The following is a 23,628-nucleotide window of genomic DNA, read 5'->3' on the forward strand; positions in this document are numbered from 1 at the left end:
GTGGCCTGAAGACAGTATTGACACGTGTAAGGCCACGTCACACATTCATTAACGCCGTTTGATGAAATTGACGGAAAGGATTTATTTGTATCAAATTAACAAAAATAAGGACCCAATTGAGACGCCAAAAAATAAAAGGACCTATTGAGACATTAAACTATAAATAAAGGACAATAAGGTTGAGAAAAACGCTTCCTGGAAACGTATTAGGCAAAACAAACTTGCTGATTATGACAACGATAGTGACACAATGAAAAGATTATAAAACAGAGAGTTTCTTGAAAAAAATTATTATTGATATTCTAGCATATTCAGTAGTCTATAATAATAATTTAAATATATATTTTTAATTTTTGTATATTGTTTTTAATAATAAAATTGAATTTATTCTAAAATAAAGATAATTGATCTAATGCATAAATATTAACTCACACCCCTAATGCCATATCTCATTTGTTCATTGTTTCAACTAAGTTTTACTTGTCATAAAACTATAATATATACTTTTGATGTGTCATATGAAATTAATGGAGATCGTGTATATACCTAATAATACAGTTAGTGTGATAGGATCTCAATGACCAATGATAATTGCAATCTATATTATCATTTGGTAAATTTTACTATAAAGTAAAGGTAGCATATCATAGTGAATACTAACTAAAACATTCAAAATTTAGCTTAATATTATTTACTATAGTATTAAAAATTTAATCAAAATAATATTTATGCATCACGTAATACCAGTCAAGCTAATGATAATAACGTCGTGTCGTGATCGATATTAACTTTTTGATTTTATTACGTATGTTTCGTGTGATGGTTAGAATTGACCTAGTTGTCTTTATTTCAAATTTTCTTAAATTATAATCAATACAAATTTTGAAATTTTGTAGTATACGGTGAGATTTTTTTTTCTCTCTCTCTCTTTTCGTTTTTCTTACAATACTAACTTGAGCTAAAAGTGATCGAAATGTAAGAGATCAATTTGGCCTATAGAAATTTTATCTAAAAAATTCAATCTAAAATAGTTCAATTAAAAAAATATAATACAATTACTTTAATAATAACAATTACAACAATACAACATAATTTTCATCATAACTTATTACATGACATTACTTTATTATTTTTATACAAAAAATAAAAGCAATTATTAAAAAATAAACTCACAGAAGTCACTCCACTACTTTTACATAATATTGATAATATTCTTGTTTATAGTTTTAATATATTTTCATCTCAAACTATAATTTAATTTAAAAAACTATATTAATTATATTTTAAGTTTAGAATGAGAATACATTAAAATTTAGATAGCTCTCCCAACTTCATTTAAAATTAAAAACATATTTAATAATAAGGCTTAATACCCTATTTTGTCCCCAGTTTCGCTCGAAAATATCAAATTAGTCCATCCTTTAAAAAATGCGTCAATTACGTCCTCACTTAATAAAATTTGCATCAATGAAATCCCTTCCGTTAAATCCGTACAAACGGCGTTAATTATTTTTCTCTCTTATTAAGTAACGTCGTTTGTACGGATTTAACGGAAGAGATTTCATTGATGCAAATTTTATTAAGTGAGGACGTAATTGACGCATTTTTTAAAGGATAGACTAATTTGACATTTTCGACCGAAATTGGGGACAAAATAGGGTATTAAGCCTAATAATAATAATAATAATATACAACTTCATACCGTATATTTAATAAAATTATTTAATGGTTAAACGAGCACAGCAAAGAGGTAGGAGCTACGCGCGCAGCCAAAGAAGATGACGTCACGTACAACAGTGAGCCGTGCAAGAAAGGGAGCAGAAAGAACGAGTAGTGTCAAATATTTTTTCATTTCATTTTCATTTTCAGTACATAGCAACCAATTGGATTCTGTGTTGCTTTATATTGAGTGTTACCCGTGATTGTAAGAGTGTGTGTGGGAGACATGGACACGCTGGCACGCATCTCGAACAACACTCCCATCTCATGCATCCACACGTTTCGTTCCCAATCCCCTCACTTCCCAACCTCTCTCGCCATAATCCGGGTCGGGCGCGGGTCGTTGACTCCAATTCGGGCGTCCACCACGAGCACGGAGAGAGGGGAAGTTGTATTGCCACCGCAACGCGAGGACGACAAGCAACTGCAGAAGGGAATAGCCGAGTTCTACGACGAGTCGTCTTCCATATGGGAGAATATTTGGGGCGACCACATGCACCATGGCTTCTACGACCCGGATTCCACCGTTTCGGTTTCGGATCATCGCGCGGCTCAGATCCGAATGATCGAAGAGTCGCTTCGTTTTGCCTCTATATCTGGTATTCTTTGTATTTCGTCGACACACTCTTGCTTTCACTCTCTTTTGCAATTATTAACAGTTGTAAACCAATTTTGATTTTCTATAGAACAGTGTGTATTCATACTCGTATGTGTACGTACACTGTCACCAATTGTTTCTTAGTAACAATGGTTCTAATTTAGAATTTGATTTTTGGATACTGAATACTGTTTTGTTTCTGTTATGGTTGTTTAGAGGAGCGTACGAAATGGCCGAAGAGAATCGTTGATGTTGGATGTGGCATAGGGGGCAGTTCCAGATATTTGGCCGAGAAATTTGGGGCAACCGGCGTTGGTATCACTCTCAGTCCTGTTCAAGCTCAAAGAGCTAATGCTCTTGCTGCAGCTCAAGGATTGGCTCACAAGGTCTTAATTTCTGGGCATTTGTTTCCTTTGATCTAATTTACAGTTTTCAAAGTTCTTTATAACTTCTGTAGAATTTATGCACGTGTAGCTGTTATAATATAATATAAGTATAAAATATTTGTTTCCGTGTTTCGGTGATTGCAGGTTTCTTTTGAGGTTGCTGACGCTCTGCAGCAACCATTCCCTGATGGACAGTTTGATCTGGTGTGGTCCATGGAGAGTGGAGAGCATATGCCTGACAAAACTAAGGTTTTAATTTAAATTTTCTTCAACTATATGCTTTTTCTTGTGACTGAGCTTACTTCCAACAACATATTAAACCTTAACATAATTGAAAATTAGTGTTTGTGTCTGTTCTTTACGTTGTTAATCTCATATAAGTTTTCTGCTTCACACACTACACATGCAACTGACAGTTTGTTGAAGAGTTAGCTCGGGTAGCAGCACCAGGTGGCACCATAATAATCGTAACATGGTGCCACAGGGATCTTGGCCCTGAAGAACAGTCCCTACAACCATGGGAACAAGATCTGTTGAAGAAGATTTGTGATGCGTATTATCTTCCAGCCTGGTGCTCAGCTGCTGATTATATCAAATTGCTTCGGTCCTTGTCACTTCAGGTACCCAATACATATAGCTAATAAGTGCTTTCTCAATATTATAGTATATGCATATGGTCACTGTGCAGAGACAGGCCAAGTAAATTGTATTGCTATTTTGACATGGTTGCTATTTATGTAGGACATCAAGTCAGAAGATTGGTCTCGCTTTGTTGCTCCATTTTGGCCTGCAGTGATACGCTCAGCCTTGACATGGAAGGGTCTCACTTCCCTCTTGAGCAGTGGTAAGCTCGACATTATATTTTCATTTCAAGAGGAAAACTTCATCTTCTGTCGCGAGTGTCATATCACTGATAATTCTTTCCATACTCATAACCTTCACGGCCAAGAACACAGTTGGTCTTCATGTTTAGTTATAAATAGATTAAAACACGAAGCTGAGTGCATGACGTTTACCAGAAAATTGACCTTGTACACACAAATGACTCAAACAAATCACTTAATTAGATTTAGTGGTGAAAATTCCAGGACAGTCATAGAAAATTTGTCCCACTTTCCTTTCATTTCTTTTTTTCAATCACACATTCCTTCCATCTTAACTATGCCATTGGAATATGTTAGGAAGTTGAGATTTTTTATTTTTTATTAAATATTATAAATTTTACAATTAAAAAATATAAAAAAATAAAGCACAAATTTAACATCCTAACTTGTTTGTTTGCTTTTGTAAACATTATGAAACTCTCTTATCTTATTCCTAAAATAATCGTTTTCCCTTTTTTTCATCGAAACTTTTCTATATTAAATAAAAAAGTTTAAACATTTGAAAATTATAGTTTTGAAAATGTTCAAGAAATGCCTTACTTGATAAAATATTATTTTATCAATGATTTTTAAATATCTCAATATCCCATTATGCTTAAGATTGGTTAAAAGATTAATTAAAGAAATCGAGTTAAAAGGAAAAGATGTTACAAGTTATTCCACTCTTGACAATGAAGACAAAAAATGGACTTGTACCTTCTTTTAAAGACTTTATTATTCACTAACTATTTTTGAAGCGCTACACTATCTGCCGTCATTAATGTGGACTTTTGCGTTTCCTTATTGAATTTCTTGATTTCCTTTTGAAGTTGTTAATTTGTATTTGGTTACTTTGTTGTCCCGGACTAGAAACTTATTGAAGTTGTTGATTTGTATTTTATGACTTTTCTTTTGTCAGGACAAAAAACGATAAAAGGAGCTTTGGCCATGCCATTGATGATAGAAGGATACAAGAAGGGTCTCATTAAGTTTGCGATCATTACATGTCGAAAACCTGAATAAATTGAGAGGCAGGAATAAGCCTTTATACACAATGAAAGCCGGTTTCGAACAGGTCAGTTATGTGCATAGTTCAGGAAGAAACCGGAGAAAAAAAATTAAAGGGCTTGGGTATTACTAATACTTTTATTTTTCATTTTTTAGTTTTCTACACATGCATAGAATCAAAGATAAAATCCCATCCTGAGAGGGGTGAAATTGAAGATAGTTGCTGTTTGGACGTAGTGACATGTTCCATTTCATATTATTTCGAGTTCAGGGTTTAATTTCATCTCTGGATCAAAATTTTAGCCTTTAGAATTTATAGGTTAATATTTACAATACTCTGTTAAAGAATGTTTTTCTCCCCTAATTGGATGGGGATTTCTGCCTTCTTTCCCCATCAAAATGTTGGATAATACCACCATCTCAATTAGAAAAATAACATTTTTAGGACTAACTGTATTAAATAATATAAACAGATAATTGATATATTAAATGAAATTGTTGCTTAACTATGTATATTTAAGTAGTTAAAAGGAACAGTAATATTATAGTATATAGAGAATGATTATTCTGAAATACAAGTAATATGCACTTTTTACCATATTTTTTAACTGAAAGTATACGAGGCACACGGTCTTTATGTAATGTACATTCACAATTTTGTAGTTTTTAATACAGTTTTATTAATATAAAAAATGTGTTAAATGGTGAAATAAAAGAGTGTATTTGAATTAAAAATGCAGTGTATGTTGTTGATATATATTCTCGTGAGAGAATTATAACTTTAAATATAAATTATTAAATCAATTATTTAAATAACATGAAATCTATAACTAATTACCTGGTGAAATACTTGTATGGTCTAGATTTATAGTTATATTTTAGAGTAATATATATATATATATATATATATATATATATATATATATATATATATATATATATACACTATTTTAATATTCTAGTACTAGTACATGTGGTTGAGTTTTTCTTAATATAATTTATTCCGTAGATATAAGACAAAGAGCTTGATGAAATATTTGTAATAGATAGTAACGTGACTTGTATAATAAAAACAATATCAAACAAATGGAAAACGGGTAGAAATTTTTAAAGAGAAAAAAGGTTGATGAAATTTTGTTTTTTGAAATGACATCTTTGTTTATGGTTATCTGATCAGAATTATCTGACTGGGATCGGAAAAAAATTATCTACCACTCAGATTCTGACATTGACATACAGACCAGCCATGATAGATTTTTTCCCTCCAAATCTTATTATGAGATCACACTTCCACCAACTAATTTTCCTTCTGTCTCCATCTCCCTTCTTCGAGTGGATTAGAATGGATTCGGATTCAATTTAATTAATTCACTACACATAAATTTAATATTTTAAATTTATATTTACTTATTAAATTTATTGAGTTAGTTATTAATTTGAATAATGGTTTCAGTTTTAAGTTTATGTTGGGTAAACTATTATTTTATAAAAACCTTCATTTTAAATTTAAATAAATGAAATAAATATATAAAATTTATAACAAAAAAATCACATATAGGATTTCAATAATCATGTTTATAATAAATTACAATTTTATATAGTTTATTATTTAACTTTTAAAAGAATATCATATTATAAAATTTTCTGAAATGGTGGATGACTTTTATGTTATGTGGTTAGGCCTACCTCCATGACAGAGAGAAATCTTCTATTGTGGGAAGTAAATGCATATGTACTTCATCCTGTGTACAAAAATAGCATACTGTTAAATAACACCACACAAAAATCTAGCACTTCATGGGGTTTAAAGATTAAAAAATTAGAGGGAGAAAATATAGAAAGATTTGGAATAAAAATTACATAAAGAAAGAGAGAAAATATCATATCTAACCTTCTGGAATGGCCGGTTGGTGAGTGGTTGGTGGCTGTTGGAACAAGCTAAGGAGGTGCTACAGAGAAGAGAGAGTTAGTTGAATATGAGTTTTTGAATGAAAGTGAAAATGTCAAAATATAAAAGTAGGAGATTCTCCTCTTACCAAATTGATTATTTTTTTTAATATATTACATTTATATGTATTATTATTATTACTATTTCATTTTTTTCAATTTTAATTTTTTTTTGTAAATTTAAATAACAATTTTATTTTTATATTAACATAACTTTGTTATTTACATTTGTCTAAACACATATAATGTCTGTATATACTATTTTTTAAATATCTATAAATTATTTAAATTTTAAAAATAGTAATTAAAATAATAAAATTAGAAAAACAAAAGGTGTATATAATTATAGATAAAATATTTTAGTTATTGAAATAAATAATATTATAAGTAATATTTTGTGAATAATATTATGAGTGATTATTTAAATTTGAAAAAGTAGTTATTATAAAAAAGTAAATTATTCTTTTATAATAAATAGTTATTTAAATTCAAAAATAAATTACTAAAATGATAAAACTGAAAAACTAGTTTTATTTTTTATTTTTAATGATTGTGTAGATTTAAAAGATTGTTTTTTTATAAAAACTACTAAAATAATTACTATCATTTTAGTAATAAAAGATAGTAATTAGTAAGGTAATTCTCAATCAATTATTTAAAATAAAAAGTTAATACTAACATATCTTAGAAAATTAAATATGTTTTTACTCCTTAATTTTTAAGAAAAATTGGAACTAATTTTTTTTAAAATATTTATCTAATTTAGTTTTCAAACTTTAGAAATATGTGAATTTATTTTTTTAACAAAATTTTATTAGATTTATTTAATGTTTAATTATGTTATTTCTGATAATACCATTATTTATACCTGTACCTAGGTTAAATTTTATCTGTATAACATGTGGTTTGGCCTTCGCATCATTACACACCTTTGATACAAAGGTATCCACACATTTATTATCAACTTCTTTTAGGTTTTCAAACCATATATCCATACATTTATTATCTACATATCATATTTTAATCACGTATATTATGACTAAATATTATAATGTAAAAAGCAATATATAAAAATATTCTCTTAAATTTAAGTAAAATAATTATTTAAACAAAAGGCAATATTAAAAATATATTATTAAATGAAATAAAAACAACACAAACTAATAAATATTAAAAAAATAATCTTGGTAGGGGTCGTTATTTAAAAATAATAGAAGTTAATTATTTAAAATACATTATTCTTTTAGAAATCACTAGAGTTTTTTAATTTTTTTTTAAGTTTTTTTTTTCTGTTTTTCTAATTTAAGAACCAAAGACTATAAAATTGATTTTTGCAACAAGTTATTTAATTTAGATGGATCAATTCCAGAGTTGAGTTTTAACTTTGATTTTGGTAATCTTTTTATGTTGCATGTGGTCTTTTTTTACTTTTATATATTTTTATTATACATATGAGTCTCTGTACGTGTTTTGTGATATTTTTTATATGTAAATAAAATATTTACAAGTTAAAAGGAGTTTGGCTGGTTAGAGATCTAATGAGTCAAGTAAAGAAAATTAATTGTTTTGGTGTATGAATTTGATAAATTTGATGTTTAACATGTCGATGATCAATTTTATTTTGATAATGGAATTGGTTATTGTGATGAATCTGGTTGGTGTGGATGATTGATTCAAATTGAATGATTGTTTCATGCTTGATTGTTTTTGGTTGATTTTGTGATTGTTGAGGAAAATTCTCGAATAATGATACTATGACACATTTTTACATTCATTTGACACAGACTATAAAAGTAAAGTGGTAAAAAAAGTATAAACTTTTGTATTGTTTAAAAAAATAAGAGAATAAAAAGTAAGTAAAGATAATGTCAAATAAATGTAAAATATTTGAGTGTGTCAAATAATCTTTACTCAAAGTTATTTCTTATAATAACCTTAGTGTATAATAAGAAGGTATCATAAAATGTATTTAATTAATATATAACATACAACCTTCTTAGTATTTTTTTTTTCTCGAATGTATGTCTTTGTCATCAGCATTTTATTTTGTAAAAAAAAAATTGAAGTTGTTCTTTGTAACCATTTTATTTTACTGGCAATTAATTAAAAATGTTGACCTTGACCAATGACTTGACATTGATATCATAAAAGAAGGAAGTAATAGTTAACATTATAATAAAAGTTTGACTAAATGAGTATTGATCAATAACGTTTCAAATCAAATCAAAATAGTAAATTATTTAATCAAATAATCTAGATCGTTCACTGCCTAAAAAGTTTATAAAATATAAGTATAAACATGGTTAATTAATTAAAAGCTGTCTCCTAACAAATTTAATTAAAATACAATAAATTAGAATCTGAAAACGTTCACAGAAAACATTGAATAGAGTGAATAAACTGGAAACGTTTACCAAAAACAATATCATAAGAATGATGATAAAATAATTAAAGAAGCATATGATTCTCTGTTACCTACAAGCGTAAATAAAAGAATCTCGATAGTAGAAATTATAATTAAAAAAAAACGTCTAAACACACTCGATTACATAAATGGACAAATAAATTAGCTAACATTTAATTTTGTAAAATATGCATTTTTTTTTTCACAAGACATTTATATGGAAACTTATGATATGATTTTCAAAATATTCTTATTTTTTTGTGCTTAATAAATCACACAATATTACAAATACAACTACAAATCAAACCTGAGCACAGTCATTTATTTCCATAAATTTGATTTGGTTTCCATATTTTTTTGATTATTAAATTTAATATTATCAAACAGAATTAAAAATTCTTAGTTTGTTACTATCACACTTAAAATGATTTTTATAAAAAAAAATTGAAAAATAAGTAATTTATTGAAATGTTAATATTAATTTATGCATGTCTCAACCAAGCCCAAACTCGAAATTCAGTATTTTCTCAAGTACAGAAATTTGGTACATCTAAATCTACCACAACCACTGTTAAAAAAGATTATGATATGTTAATAATTAAAAGTTAACCATTTTTTTTACAATGATTACGTGTCAAAAATATATCGATCCATTTTAAATATTTTAAAAATATTATTTCAAATGCACCAATAAAAACTGTGATCTGACAATTGTCTTATCACCAAGCCTATCAATCCTAATATTTACTCAGTGATATCTTTTTATTATATATATTGGATGTTTATTGTTTATTTAAAATTTTATAAAATTGAATTAGAGTTAAAATTCATCTTTTTAATATTATATTAAATATAACCTAAGATTATTTTATTACTGAGTAATATTTTTTGGCAACTTGTGATGAGACATGCATCCAATTGGTGAGTGTTTGGATATGCATTATTACGCAGAGTGACTAGACAAGATCTGCGTATAAAATATGGCGTTGTATCAGTTTCTCACTCAATTTTCTTCAACGAAGGAGATGGCGGCAGTGGAACAGCATGAGAAGGAGAAGGAGAAACTGCAGAAGGGAATCGCTGAGTTCTACGACGAGTCCTCCACCATATGGGAGAACATTTGGGGCGACCACATGCACCATGGCTTCTACGACCCGGATTCTACCGTTTCGGTTTCGGATCATCGTGCTGCTCAGATCCGAATGATCGAAGAGTCGCTTCGTTTCGCCTCGCTTTCTGGTATTCTTCGTTTTTCGTAACAGTTCTAGTTTCAACTTCAGTCTGTTCATTCAAACACTGTTAGATTCCAAATTCACAACAAAATTTTATGCAGATAGGTGAGATTAGTTGCGTACATCACATTCTTTGATCTGCTTTGATTCGAAAACGAATTTTCTTCATGAAATTTGCTCGATGATGCCTTCCAAGTCTTTTAGTCCTTTTTTAAAAGATGATGTCGTCTACTTTGCTGTTTGTCATGGCCTTTTTCATTGTGTCTCCCTTCCACATGTTTCACGGGGTATTTTTTTTATGGAAAATGTTATTTGGACAACAAAAGTTTGACACAATTTTGACAACGGCGACGTGGCAGCTGTGCATTGGCTCAGTGAACCGGGGTGAGGGGTATTTTGGGTTTTTTCTGGTTTGTTTTCAATTCACTGAGCCAATACACAGCTGCCACGTCGCCGTTGTCAAAATTGTGTCAAACTTTTGTTGTCCAAATAACATTTTCCTTTTTTTATAGTGTATTTGTATATTTTATTTTACATCTATATAAAAAAATGTCATTTTTATCCCTTGGTTGAAACCTCGCTTCAAAATTGAATCACACTTACAATTTACTTTTTAACCTTTTAATTATTTATTTTAATAATTATATTCGTTAGATCATTAGTTCTTTCTTTACATCATTCTATAAATTATTTAACTATAGTTGATAAAAAAAATCTCACTGTCTATCTATCATTTTAATCTCGTTTTTTTCATTTCATTTATTTCATAAAACAAAATGAGAGTCACAATGACGTGTGGTTAAATGGTCCTAGAGTTTCTGAATATCCACCAAAATGATCCTTTTTTGGTGTGATTAAATGAACTTTCCAACTGTTGTGGAGACGAAAATAAAAAAGAAAACTAAACCAAAATAAACTTGTGTATGAATCGATATGTACGATTTGTTATATATATATATATATATATATATATATATATATATATATATATATATATATCTTTTTCAAGAATTATATGTTTAGTTTGGAAAAAGTTAGTTTTAGTTTATAAACAAATCCATTTTATTTTTTTCGTAATACGTTGATAATATGTTAACTAATAATAATTGTGGTAATTTGGATCTTGATTTTAAGACATGAAAATTTTGTATGTTACTGACTGTTTTTCTGGGTTTGGTTAGAGGAGGCTACCAAATGGCCGAAGAGAATCGTTGATGTTGGATGTGGCATAGGGGGCAGTTCCAGATATTTGGCCGAGAAATTTGGGGCAACCAGCATTGGCATCACTCTCAGTCCTGTTCAAGCTCAAAGAGCTAATGCTCTTGCTGCAGCTCAAGGATTGGCTCACAAGGTCTTAATTTCTCAACATTGGTTTCTTTTGGATCTACTTTACGCTTTTTTCAAAGTTCTTGATAACTTCTATGGAATCTACGCACATGTGTAGCTATTATAATATAGTATAAAAATAAAATATTTGTTTCCATGTTTCTGTGATTGCAGGTTTCTTTCCAGGTTGCAGACGCTCTGCAGCAACCATTCCCTGATGGACAGTTTGATCTGGTGTGGTCCATGGAGAGTGGAGAGCATATGCCTGACAAAACTAAGGTTTCAATTTAATTTCTCTTCCACTATATGCTTTTTCTTGTGACTAAGCTTACTTCCAACGATAGATTAAACCTTAACCATGATTGAATCAATGTTTGATTTGTTCTGTACGCTGTTTATCAAATATATATAAGTTTTCTGCTTCACATGCTACACATGCCATGACAGTTTGTTGGAGAGTTGGCTCGGGTAGCAGCACCAGGTGGCACCATAATAATAGTAACATGGTGCCACAGGGATCTTGGCCCTGACGAACAATCCCTACAACCATGGGAGCAAGATCTGTTGAAGAAGATTTGTGATGCATTTTATCTTCCAGCCTGGTGCTCAGCTGCTGATTACATCAAATTGCTTAAATCACTGTCACTTCAGGTACTCAATAACATCTAATTAAGTGTTTTACTGTTCTTGAGGTTTTCAATATTTTGAATGTCTGTTCTCTATTCATTCCAAGTTATTGGAGATATATACATATGATTAATGGTATATACATACGGTATACGGTGAACCATATTCACATTCATTTGATATATATTAAACAAATAAAACAATTATAAAAAAAATTGTAAAAGAAATAAAAAAGTAATGAAAAATAGTGACAAATGAATGGAAAAAATTTGTATGTATCAAAATATTATTATTCTGAATATATTGATAGAGAAATTGTGTTGCTACTAATGTATAAGATGCATGGTTGGTATATATATATATGTATGTAGGATATCGAGTCAGCAGATTGGTCTCCCTTTGTTGCTCCATTTTGGCCAGCAGTGATACGTTCTGCGTTAACATGGAATGGCCTCACTTCACTTTTGCGCAGTGGTAAGCTCAACATTAATTTATGGATCATTTTCAATAGTTAATGGTTTTTCCTAAATTTTCTGTAAAAAAGTATGAACAAAAAGCTCTTTATAAGTTAAATAGTTATGACAAAATAATTCTTCAAGAAGTTTATATAATAAAGCTTGTATAAAGTAAATCATGGGTTGATAAATTTCAGTTTATATAAATGTTTGTTATTTATTTATGATTCTTAATGAATATTTGTGCATACGATTTTCAAAAGTTGAATATTTAATGATTTAGTTTGCTTGTTAATAGATCAAAATATATGCCACTGGCTGCGTGAGGTTTACCAGAAAATTATGTTATTTTAGAATAACGAAGACTAAATTATTCGAAGAAAATTAATTGTGAAAGGAGATTGTCAGTAATGAATTAGTTGGTTAGTGTTTGGATATGCATTATACATATAATATATATTTATAGAAATTGTTTTATCGGTTGAAATTATTTATTTTCAGAAAAAATAAAAACATAAAAGTTTAATTTTATAATAGTTAATTTAACGTATAAAAGATTATTTTATTGCTAATCTTTTATTTTCTCAAGTTATAGTTGTGTTTATGCCAATCAAAGAAATTCGAACATATTTTGAAAAAATAAAGCATACAAATTCAGTGTGAATGTATGAGTACGATTAAAAGGCTTTTGATTTTAGATGAAAACATAGAGAGCATGCATGTATTTTGAAAGATATATATCCGCATGAAAAAGGAAAGGATGCAATCAGAAGAAGTTATTTTAGTTGAAATTAGAGAAACAATAATTAATTAATTTTTAAATACAATTATGCAGGAAAAGGAAAGATTACTTATTCCACCAACTTCCACATCTACCTGTTCTTGTTGAAGTGATTATTATATATATTTTTTTGCAGGAGTGAAAACCATTAAAGGAGCTTTGGCTATGCCATTGATGATAAAAGGATACAAGAAGGGTTTGATTAAGTTTGTGATCATTACATGTAGAAAGCCTGAATAAATAAGTTAAATATTATATTTATTGTTTTGACATAATTTATTTTAATAGTTGAAAAAAATATATATTAGAGAAGCCTATTGAGAGTGAAAGGGGTGAAATGACATCAAATGGAAGATGTATGAAAATTCGATTCAGCTTCCGCTAAGATACCAATAATGGTGCAAATTAAAAAAACACCAATAATTGTACTTCATATTTTGCTTTATCTCGATTTTATTTTATTTAGTTTATATACCATTTTAATCAAAGTCGTATCAAACTTCTTATTATCCACAAAAAAATTCGGGAACTTAAGAATCAATAATTATTTTTTTACAATATTAGTTGTTTTGGGTATGGGTTTGAGGTATCTTACTTTAAAACCCTTTGAGTTATTTGAAAATCGGATTGATTATTTAATGATCATTCATCTTTCAAATGTTGTTTTTTTTTCTTTCCTTTTTTGTCATGTGAGTAGATATTTCTCCAATCATTAGCACAACAAATAATATAGATTATGTGTATTTTTTTTAAATCATATTTAACACTTTTATTTATAATAGCTGTGATGATTTTTTATAAACGACAGTTCAATTATGTCCTAATTTGTATTAAGGACAAGTTATTATCATCGATAATTTAATCATTATGTTAAGTTATAGTGGACATTTCATACAGGAACTCGGCGTTACGCTACTCAAAGAAGACAGCACACTGGTCTAATAGTAATTTTTAGAAATTATATATATATATATATATATATATATATATATATATATATATATATATATATATATATATATATATATAAATAAATAGATAGATCATAACTAATATTTAGTAATTAAAAATAAAATGCTTACAAATTTTAGTGAAGATTTTGAAAAGTTTATGAAGAAACAAATATTTAAGACATTCATGTATCACTGTCATTAACAATGTTAATGATGTTTTTTTATAATAAAAATAAGTTAAGACAACTGTCATAGCACTGATGCATTTATTATTATTATTATTATGACTAGAACTAGAAAGATCATAACCAATATTATATATTAATGTGTCCTTTTTTAATATAATTTGTAGCTTTTTAGCTTTATATGTACCTCCAAAACAAGTAACTTTAACACTAAAACTAATCATATATACAAATAAAACAAACAGTTAGCGTTCAGGATAATATATTGTAAAAATAGATCGTTATTATCTTACGTCTATATCATGTCTTTTTTATATTAACTATATTTTTAAATTGTTAGAGATCTTTTATTAATTAAATACAGGATACATCTATACTATTAGAATTAGAACAAGCATTAAAGTTAGTATTTGTGTCAATATAAAATAAGTTAATTTTTTTTTTATATAATATCGTACTCCATTTTAATGGGATTTATTAAATTTATTATGCTACTAATTTTTCGGCTACCATTACTACTCACGTAAATTTAGCTTTACACAAAAAATATTTATGTCATATTTCAATGTGTGTGAAATATATTGAAATTTCATATCAACTAAAACAATATAATCATATATTAATAAAAAAATATTTTATAAATTATTTTTGTAAAAAATAAATTAAACTTAAATTTACTTTTTAATATCTATATACAAATAAAAGTTTGTAAGCTCTAACAAAAGAATAATAATGATAATAATACTTATCACTATCAACTTTATTTTTTACTACCAATAACGATATTTGTATATAACAAATAAGGTAATTATATTAACATTTATAAGTAATTAAGGTTGATTGACTTTATCCTATGATAGTCACTTTAGATATGCTGTGATGGACACTTTAGATATATATATATATATATATATATATATATATATATATATATATATATGATCATCTTTATTATAAATTTAAAACATAATTTTTCAGTAAGTCACATGAGATCAAAACAAAACAAGTATCTACAATAAAATAAACTGGTGAGATAGTGCTTCTTAATTACTTATAACCCTTATACATGCAAAACTACTATATTGTTTGGAAAAATATATTTTGATGCAGATTTTTTGAAAATATTTTAATATGTATATATATTATTTTTTTCACTAATTCATAATTTATTATAAATTTAATAAAAAAAATATACGTTATATCAAAATATTGTTAAAAAAATATGTATTAATATATTCTTATTCTTATTTATTTTGTTATAGTTTGTTCTGTTTCATTGCTAAGAATTTATTTCTTATTATTTCATTTTTTGGACGCAGTTTTCACAAATATTTTGGATGTTTCAATTGAATGAAGGGATATTTTATGAGCTTTGTTTTTTTTTTCTTTCTCTTCTGGACTTAATCTTACATAATTTATGTTTTTGTTGGTTGAAAATAATAACGATTTCCACTTTTCTCTATTTAAATTTTGAGGGTGAATTTTAAACATGTAAACAAAATTGTTGTTTCGAGCTGGATTTCTTTTAATATTTCTTATTTGAAATTATTTGATGCAACAGTATAATTAAATTTTTATGTCCTAAAAATTATATTACTGCGACCTAAAACAATCTTAATGTATGATTATTTAATAAAGCTATTATTGAATTGACATGATGTATATAAATAAGTTTCTTATATTTTGTTTGTTTTCTTGAATTTTTTATTAAATAACCTCAATTAACACCTTATTAATATAAGAGATAATATTACAAATATATTTTTTGATAAATAATCTGTATACTATATATAAATCTTGAATATTTACCAAGTATACCGGGAGTGTATGGGATGACAATGGGTCGGGTCGGGTACGGATAGTGCCTACCCACAACCCAATCCGACAGAAAAAAATTCATCCGCTACCCGCACGGATACCTGCTTAAAAAATATCCGCGGGTATTTTAAAATCAGTGATACCCGTAGATATCCACGGATACCCGCAAATATTAAATTTTTTAAATAAATTATTATAATAAAATTTAAATAGAATTATAAAAAATATATAAAATATAATATAAATTAAATTAAATATAAATTTAAATTCAATTTTAATTAAATTTAATCTTGTAAAATATAAATTAATGTTAATTTTAATTAAATTTAACTTAATAAAATATAAATTAAATTTTTATTTTTATTTTTTGCGGGTAGCGGATATCCGCGGATATGACCCGCACCCGACCCGTTTATAAGCGGATATTAAAATATCTGCTATCACGGGTAGTAAATATCCGTGAGTATCAATTATCCGTCGCGGATTTTATCCGCAGATATTTGCGGGCGTAGATTTTTTTTGTCATCTCTAGTATGAACCATCTAGATGACTCATAATGGTAGTTGAGAAAAAAAATGGCGAATAAAATATTTGAGAAGATACAATAGTTAACAACAAAATGAATATTATTTAACTGTATTTCAATTATATTAGCAATATTTTCAAAATATCATAGGAAGACAGATACTAAGTAATATGATATATTTATGTAATGATTTAAATTTGTGCAACATGTGTATACAAATCTTGGAGAAAATTATATTGTGAAGAAAATTTGACATCTCTAGATGATGTTGGATTGTTTCAACATTTTAACACCAAAGTCTATTTTTCTTAAAAATATTTATGTATTTTTATTAGAGTGGTATCATTATAAGTTTACAAATTAAAATTATTTGATATTTCAAATAAAATATCGTAGCATAGTATGTATTTAAAAACATAAAACCCATTTCCACCACTATTCACCGTTTTCTTTGTTTTTTTCATACTTGCAGCCAGATTCTTGTCTTAAGTCGTGTCTGTTTCATAAATATTTTTTCACAAATTTAAATAAAATACATTTAACCCAATTTTGTTAGAATAAGTATAACTTCTAATACTTTTTATACAGACCAACCTAAATTTCAATCAATATTCATTAAATTCTGTAAGCAATTGCTTTTCAAGTTACAAAATAAATAAGATTAATAAACATTTTTTTGGTAAAGAAATTGAAATTATATTTTTTTAATACATAGCTTCGGTTAAATGTGTATTAACATGTGTCCAAAACAATACACACTTAGATATTGATACACAATTCAACAAGATTTTTAAACAATTACATTTTGAGGATTAAATTAATTTATTTTTGAAATTAAGAGATTAAATTGCTTAAAATTTAAAAAATAAACTAATTTCAATTTTCTGTGTGAGTTATGGGTAAAAATTATATATATATTATACAACATATCAAATGTTTAGGTGGTCAAATTTGAAATTTTGTAAAACTGGAAACAATAAGAAAAAAAAAGGAATATTATAGATAGGAAAATGACACTTGAACAACCATTTTTGACAACATTTAGACACGCGCACACGTGTCAAAATCTGAGTGGTCCAGTTGGAAAAATTAAATGAAAATGGACCACTCAGATTTTGACACGTGTGCGCGTGTCTAAATGTTGTCAAAAATGGTTGTTCAAGTATCATTTTCCTTATAGATATCATGTGTGTGTATGACAGATGGAATAAAGTAGGATACGTTGAAGGTGATGATGGTGGCGTGGAAGGGATAACCAAAGTCTTCTTTTTGCATATATGTATGTATATTGTATTAATTTATTTATTATTTATTATTTATTATTTATCACTATTAATTTTATATATATTTTTTGTTTTTCTTTTTTACCAGTCAAATATTTCTTTTGGGAAACCCATTCTCTCTCTCTCTCAGCCACTGTCTCTTGACTGAGTTGGTTAGCCGCTATGAACAAAAACCCTTTCACTTTGCCTTCTTCTTCCACTCTCACTCTCTATCCATCTTTCGCTACCATGTTTTCTTAGACCTCTCAGGTATTCTTTTTTTCTATCTCTTCTTTTCTTTTTCTACTTTTCCTTTTCTTTGTCTCTTTGTCTCTTCTTTTTGTTGTTAACATTGGATTTTTGTCTATATTTTGGAATTTGGAAAACTGGCACTGCTCTCGGTGGGACGTGTCGTGATTGGGTAACGATGATGTTTGATCTGAGGTAGAAAGCGGGAGAGAACAAAAATATGACAAGGGTTTAAGGAATGGGTATGGCTGAGATCTTTGTGGGAAATTTCCTGTTGTTTTTGGGTTTTTCGAAGGTGTCGAACCGACAAGTGCCAATGTGTCTAACATTTTATCGATGCCAGAAAACTAAAATCTGTCTCTGCAGGTTTTTTGGAGTTTAGTAGGGAAACGGTGCGGTGGAGTGAGCCCCAAATAGGGGAAAAAAGAAAAAGGGGTTAGGATTTGAAGAGGGGATAATATTTCTGAAGAAGAAATATTAATATTAATATTAATATATTAAAAGTAATGAATATAAATAGATAATTTTAATTTTTTATGGTGAATGTCAGAAGGTGATATTAATGTAGTAATGAAAATTTTAAATTCTACTGTATGGAGTAATGAAATTTTGGTATTTGTTTGTGTAGGTTCTTCTTGGACAACCCAGAACAATTTTGTTTGTGCTTTTTAAAATGAAACCACATGCGAACGGGGTGTCTAGAGGTCATAAGGGAAATGGTACTCAAGTTGAAGGGCCAAACTGGCTTATTTTTGCTGCTGGTGCATTGTTGAGTACCTTATCCATTCGTCTTGGTTACAAGTTGAAGCAGGCACTCGACTCCAAACCGAAGCAGAATGCAACTGACATTCAGAAAGGTCCTTATGTACTGTTGGGGGGCACCGGTTTTCTTGTTTTTGTATTTCTCCTAACTTTTTATGAAGATGTGAAAATGTATATAATAGTCAAATTGGATGTGTTTTGGTCTGAGTGGATTCTAACTTCATGTCTTTTTATGCTTCAGGAAATGGAAAATCCTCCAGCACAAAGAAATCGGCAGACTATTTTTTGCAGACTAATGGGTATACCCAAATGCAAGATAATCACGGATGCTTCACTTGCATTTCAGGTTGTTTACTGTGTGCTTCACATTCAAATACTATTGTTATTTGCTGAGTTTTGATGATTTGTTGTTGTGCTGTCTAGTAGTTTGCTTATTTAGAAAGTTTCTTTTTCTGACGAGATTTTGTTTCTGAATTTGGAATCATGTTGATGATTATAGATATTTGTTTTTCGGACGCTGAGCTTGTTATTATTATTATAATCTGCTAAGACTTGTTAATTATGTTCTTTGTCTTAAGAGAGTGTCAGTCAGTGGAACAATTTCCGCTCGTCTTTATACCTGATGCCATATTACGGTTATTCTCATTGAACAGTTTTTTACCAAACTGTATCCCTTTAGTTTTGTTCTCATCTTGTATATTTGTTGTCTCTGCTTCCAGTTTTATATCACTAGCGTTACTACTATTGAATGTGATCATTATATGTGATAATAATAAATAGCATTTCCACCTGAAGGTGGAGATGTACGAAGTGGTGTGAAGATGCAACTTATTTATCTGCTCTCATAAGATAAGGTGGGAATGGACACGTTAATTTTCTAATTAGGCAGATGATCCAAACATCCTGAAACAAGTTATAGTTCAGTAATCTATGGCACTTGATACTGAAGTTATGGATATAAAACTTTTTATTTGATATCATCAGATTTTTTTTTTCCTTTACCAGCAAAGAGATGCAAACAACACACATAGTTCAGATATTTAAAGTAAACCCGAATTTAACAAGTTGATGGACTTGCATTTGAAGTTGACTGCTCTGTCTGAGATGGTGTAAACATTGTACTTGAGTAATTTGCAAATAATTGATCATTATAGTTTGTGAATCTGATTCCACATTCTGTGTGATATTATTCAACTTATTCCTTTCTTTTTACAGTTTATCCTTTTCAGGGATGCTACCAAGCCTTAAATATTTAAGCTTCTTATTCTGTTTCAATTGTGTCTTACATACATTTTAAGTATCAATGGATGTTGTTTTGGACAGGAACTGGTGGTACCATGGAACTAAAGTGCCCACCAAATGGACAGATGCTGAATGAGTTTGATGGAGCTCTCCCATTGGTGACTGTTCCTGCTGCGGCTGTTGCTCCTGAATTTAGTAAGGAAAATGGTGCTGTATGGGCATGCTCCCCTGAGCATCATCTTGAATTGCCTTCAAAGCCGTTCCACCATTCAAACTGCTCAGATTCTCCATGTGTATCAGAATCTGGTTCTGATATTTTTAGTAAGCGAGAAGTCATTCAGAAACTGCGGCAACAGTTGAAGAGAAGAGATGACATGATCCTAGAAATGCAAGATCAAATGGCTGAATTGCAAAATTCACTCAACTCCCAGATGGGGCTTTCTTCACATTTGCAAATGCAGCTTGATGCTACAACCAGGGACTTGTTTGATTCCGAGAGAGAGATCCAAAGGCTAAGAAAAGCAATTGCAGATCACTGTGTTGGATATATTCCCCATGACAAATCTTCCAAAGTGACAACTTCTATTGAGACTAGAAATGGTCTTTTAAATGGGCATCTTGATGGGGAGAGTAATTCTGAGTCCCCTGAAAAACTAAGAGATGATGAAGAGAGAGTTGAGTTGCTGAAAAGACAAGTAGGAGAGTTGAAAGAGGTAATAGAAGGAAAAGAATACTTGCTTCAGAGCTACAAGGAGCAAAAGACGGAACTTGCTCTGAAACTAAGGGAATTGCAGCATAGATTGGATTCTCAGCTGCCTAATATTTTGTAGAAGCTGTCAAGTTTGTGAATACTTTGGTTCTTTTCATTTGACAAATCTTCACTGTCTTCTTCCTCATTCTTTATTTTCTCTGTAATTAGCTCAATATATTTCTGAGTTTGTGCAATGTGTGCTACTGATAAATGAACGAGAGGGCTGCATATTAAAAATGGCAAGATGAATTGATAAATATGCTAGTTTTTTTATATTTAGAGTAAAAATATACAGTTGCCATTATACATGACAAAACGACACTTTTTCTATCAGTATTCTGGTTGATCATGTGGGGTTTGTGTTGGTTGGTTGACAAAAAAAGGTCCATTGGTTGGAGATAGGGTAGTGGTACCCAGACAATAATTTTTACTGTAGTTCTGCAGTCAACAGAATAAAGGAAAATTGCCTAGGAAGAAATTGAGATACATATAAAAAGAATATTTTATAAGATCAATTGCGACAAAAGGACCCTTTTGGTGTAATTTTTTTGAAAAATTATTGGATAAATTTTAAAAAATTATGAATATGGATAAGTTACATCATTTTGACACGATTTTATTCAAAAAAATTATGTCACGATGATTTTAGTGTAAACTGAATTCAAGTTAAAATTGTGCAAATGTTACATGTCACTTCAGATTCAAATACTATGAAAAGTCACACGATTTTAACTTTAAAAATATTTTTACTAAAGTTGTGTTATCTTTGATACAATTTATCTACTTTCATATATTTCTTTTTTAAAATTTAATTGTTTTAGTTATTTTTCTAAAAAATTGCATTAAAATGGTGTTTTTGCCTCCGTCACTATAACACGATTTTATTGGAAATAGTTGTTATTGTGTAGATCAAATTTAATTTAGTATATTTTAAATTGAAATCGTGTTAGGATGATCCGACTTAAATTCAATTTTAGTTTAGGATTTATGATTTAAAATTTATCTCACTTCAAATTAAAATATTTTGAAAAGTCACACGATTTTAACTTTAAAAATATTTTAGAATATAGTTATTAAGTTGGACTAGAATTGTGCTTGACATAATTTACCAACTCTCATAATATTTTTTAAATTTAACTATTTCAATAATTTTTCTAAATAATTATATCCAAATACGTTTTTTCCCCTGTTTATGAGGCTATAAAAATAAATTCACGTGGTCCTTTGTTATTAGGAGCATTCTTTTTGGGTATTAATTTAGAGAATATGTTAAATATTAGTTCAGAGTATTTAGAAATTAGTTAAGTGTCAGTAGTTCATGGAGCTGTAGGAAAAAAATATTTTTATAAGTAGTTATATAAACATTATTTCTGTTTTCATTTTCTATTAGTTTTTTAAAAAAGAGAAAATAAAATAAAAAAATAAATTTATACTTTTAGGGATTATAAAAGATAGTAAGACAATATTTTCTTAATTCAAGCAAATCCCAGAAAAAATTATTGACCATTTCTTAAACACTATATTTAAGATTTTACTAATTAGTCCATTATAATATAAAATAATAAATGAAATAAGATATTATCTTTTAGGTTTCGTTTTGCATTAATGACTATATAGAAGTTAATGATATCAGATAGTGTTTTTTTTTTCAGTAGCATTCATAGGGATCTGCTAACACACTGCATTAAATGCTGACAAATCCCAGAATCACTGTCATCATTAAGATTAGTGAAACAAATTGGTCCATCATAGAAGAGGCATTTATGTATCATAAATTTAGTGTAAGCTTATAAAAACATAGTTTTATTTATTAGCATAATTTCATGTAAGTTTCAAATAGTTTTAATAAATCTAATGAAAAATAGACTAACTACTTTTATGATTTTTTAAGGTTTAAACCCTCCCTTGGTCCTCAAGTTTGTATGAAAATCTCAGTTGGGTCCTCAAGTTTTTTTCTGTCTCAATTGGGTCATATTTTTTGTAAAAATGAACAAATTTTACCCTAACCGTTAAATTGTAACAAACGGCGTTAGTTGGTGCTGACGTGTTGCGCTGATGTCAAAATATTTGACTACGTGGAATTTTTATTTAATTTGAGAGATTATGACATGGCACGTGGTGATGTTTTGACTATCTCCCTCCCCCTCTCCTTCCTCCTCCATTGCGAAACGTAAATCTCAAGAAAACAGAGAGAACAATTAAACTCCAAGCGCTACCCTGAGAGAAACACCCTGTAACCAGAAAGCATCAAAAATCAAAAGCAAATACAACAAAAATCAAAGGGACTTTTCTCCAAACTCGAAAAGTAACAACACACCCGAATGAGGAAAAACAATAAGTGCCACTGACAACAACCTACACAACCCAACAAAAATATAACAGGATCATAAAAAACGTGTCATCAGCAAAACACCAGACCCAACAAGAAAAAAAAACGTTCAAAGATGAAAACTTTCCCCCAGTAAAACAATAAAAACACCCTTTTTGGACAACCCCAGAAATCACTGGTTCAGTTTCAATGGTAAAAGTGCATA

The 23,628-nt window shown here is 28.7% G+C and overlaps 3 protein-coding genes across 7 annotated transcripts; all 3 read left to right on the forward strand.

Annotated features, from left to right (window-relative positions):
* The first annotated feature begins 1,909 nt into the window (after window positions 1-1,909).
* LOC124827030 (gamma-tocopherol methyltransferase, chloroplastic-like) lies at window positions 1,910-4,857 on the forward strand. 2 transcript variants are annotated; one of them, XR_007027919.2, is made up of 7 exons: window positions 1,910-2,318; window positions 2,534-2,703; window positions 2,848-2,952; window positions 3,120-3,323; window positions 3,445-3,547; window positions 4,486-4,641; window positions 4,731-4,857. XR_007027919.2 is itself a non-coding variant. In XM_047300000.2 (6 exons), the coding sequence occupies exons 1-6, from the start codon at window positions 1,946-1,948 to the stop codon at window positions 4,587-4,589; spliced, it is 1,059 nt and encodes a 352-aa protein (XP_047155956.1). In that variant the 5' UTR covers window positions 1,910-1,945; the 3' UTR covers window positions 4,590-4,857. The 2 variants fall into 2 exon arrangements, 1 of the variants encoding a protein (XP_047155956.1); XM_047300000.2 differs by having other exon boundaries at window positions 4,486-4,857.
* On the forward strand, window positions 4,501-13,816 carry LOC124827023 (gamma-tocopherol methyltransferase, chloroplastic-like). 2 transcript variants are annotated; one of them, XM_088109107.1, is made up of 7 exons: window positions 4,501-4,641; window positions 9,948-10,164; window positions 11,339-11,508; window positions 11,658-11,762; window positions 11,931-12,134; window positions 12,482-12,584; window positions 13,483-13,816. In XM_088109107.1, the coding sequence occupies exons 1-7, from the start codon at window positions 4,621-4,623 to the stop codon at window positions 13,584-13,586; spliced, it is 924 nt and encodes a 307-aa protein (XP_087965233.1). In that variant the 5' UTR covers window positions 4,501-4,620; the 3' UTR covers window positions 13,587-13,816. The 2 variants fall into 2 exon arrangements, with proteins under 2 accessions (XP_087965233.1, XP_087965232.1); XM_088109106.1 differs by lacking the exon at window positions 4,501-4,641 and having other exon boundaries at window positions 7,885-10,164.
* A 4,385-nt stretch (window positions 13,817-18,201) lies between these two features.
* Window positions 18,202-21,367, forward strand: LOC124827029 (uncharacterized). 3 transcript variants are annotated; one of them, XM_047299999.2, is made up of 5 exons: window positions 18,203-18,360; window positions 18,539-18,581; window positions 18,968-19,196; window positions 19,343-19,447; window positions 20,425-21,367. In XM_047299999.2, exons 3-5 carry the CDS (start codon window positions 19,013-19,015, stop codon window positions 21,171-21,173), a joined length of 1,038 nt encoding a protein of 345 aa, XP_047155955.2. In that variant the 5' UTR covers window positions 18,203-18,360; window positions 18,539-18,581; window positions 18,968-19,012; the 3' UTR covers window positions 21,174-21,367. The 3 variants fall into 3 exon arrangements, with proteins under 3 accessions (XP_087964225.1, XP_047155955.2, XP_087964224.1); XM_088108099.1 differs by lacking the exon at window positions 18,539-18,581 and having other exon boundaries at window positions 18,202-18,360; XM_088108098.1 differs by lacking the exon at window positions 18,203-18,360 and having other exon boundaries at window positions 18,411-18,581.
* The last annotated feature ends 2,261 nt before the right edge of the window (window positions 21,368-23,628 follow it).

This window comes from Vigna umbellata, chromosome 3, assembly GCF_029865625.1.
Source record: "Vigna umbellata cultivar VRB3 chromosome 3, Vumbellata_1.0, whole genome shotgun sequence".
NCBI classification, from domain to species: domain Eukaryota; kingdom Viridiplantae; phylum Streptophyta; class Magnoliopsida; order Fabales; family Fabaceae; genus Vigna; species Vigna umbellata.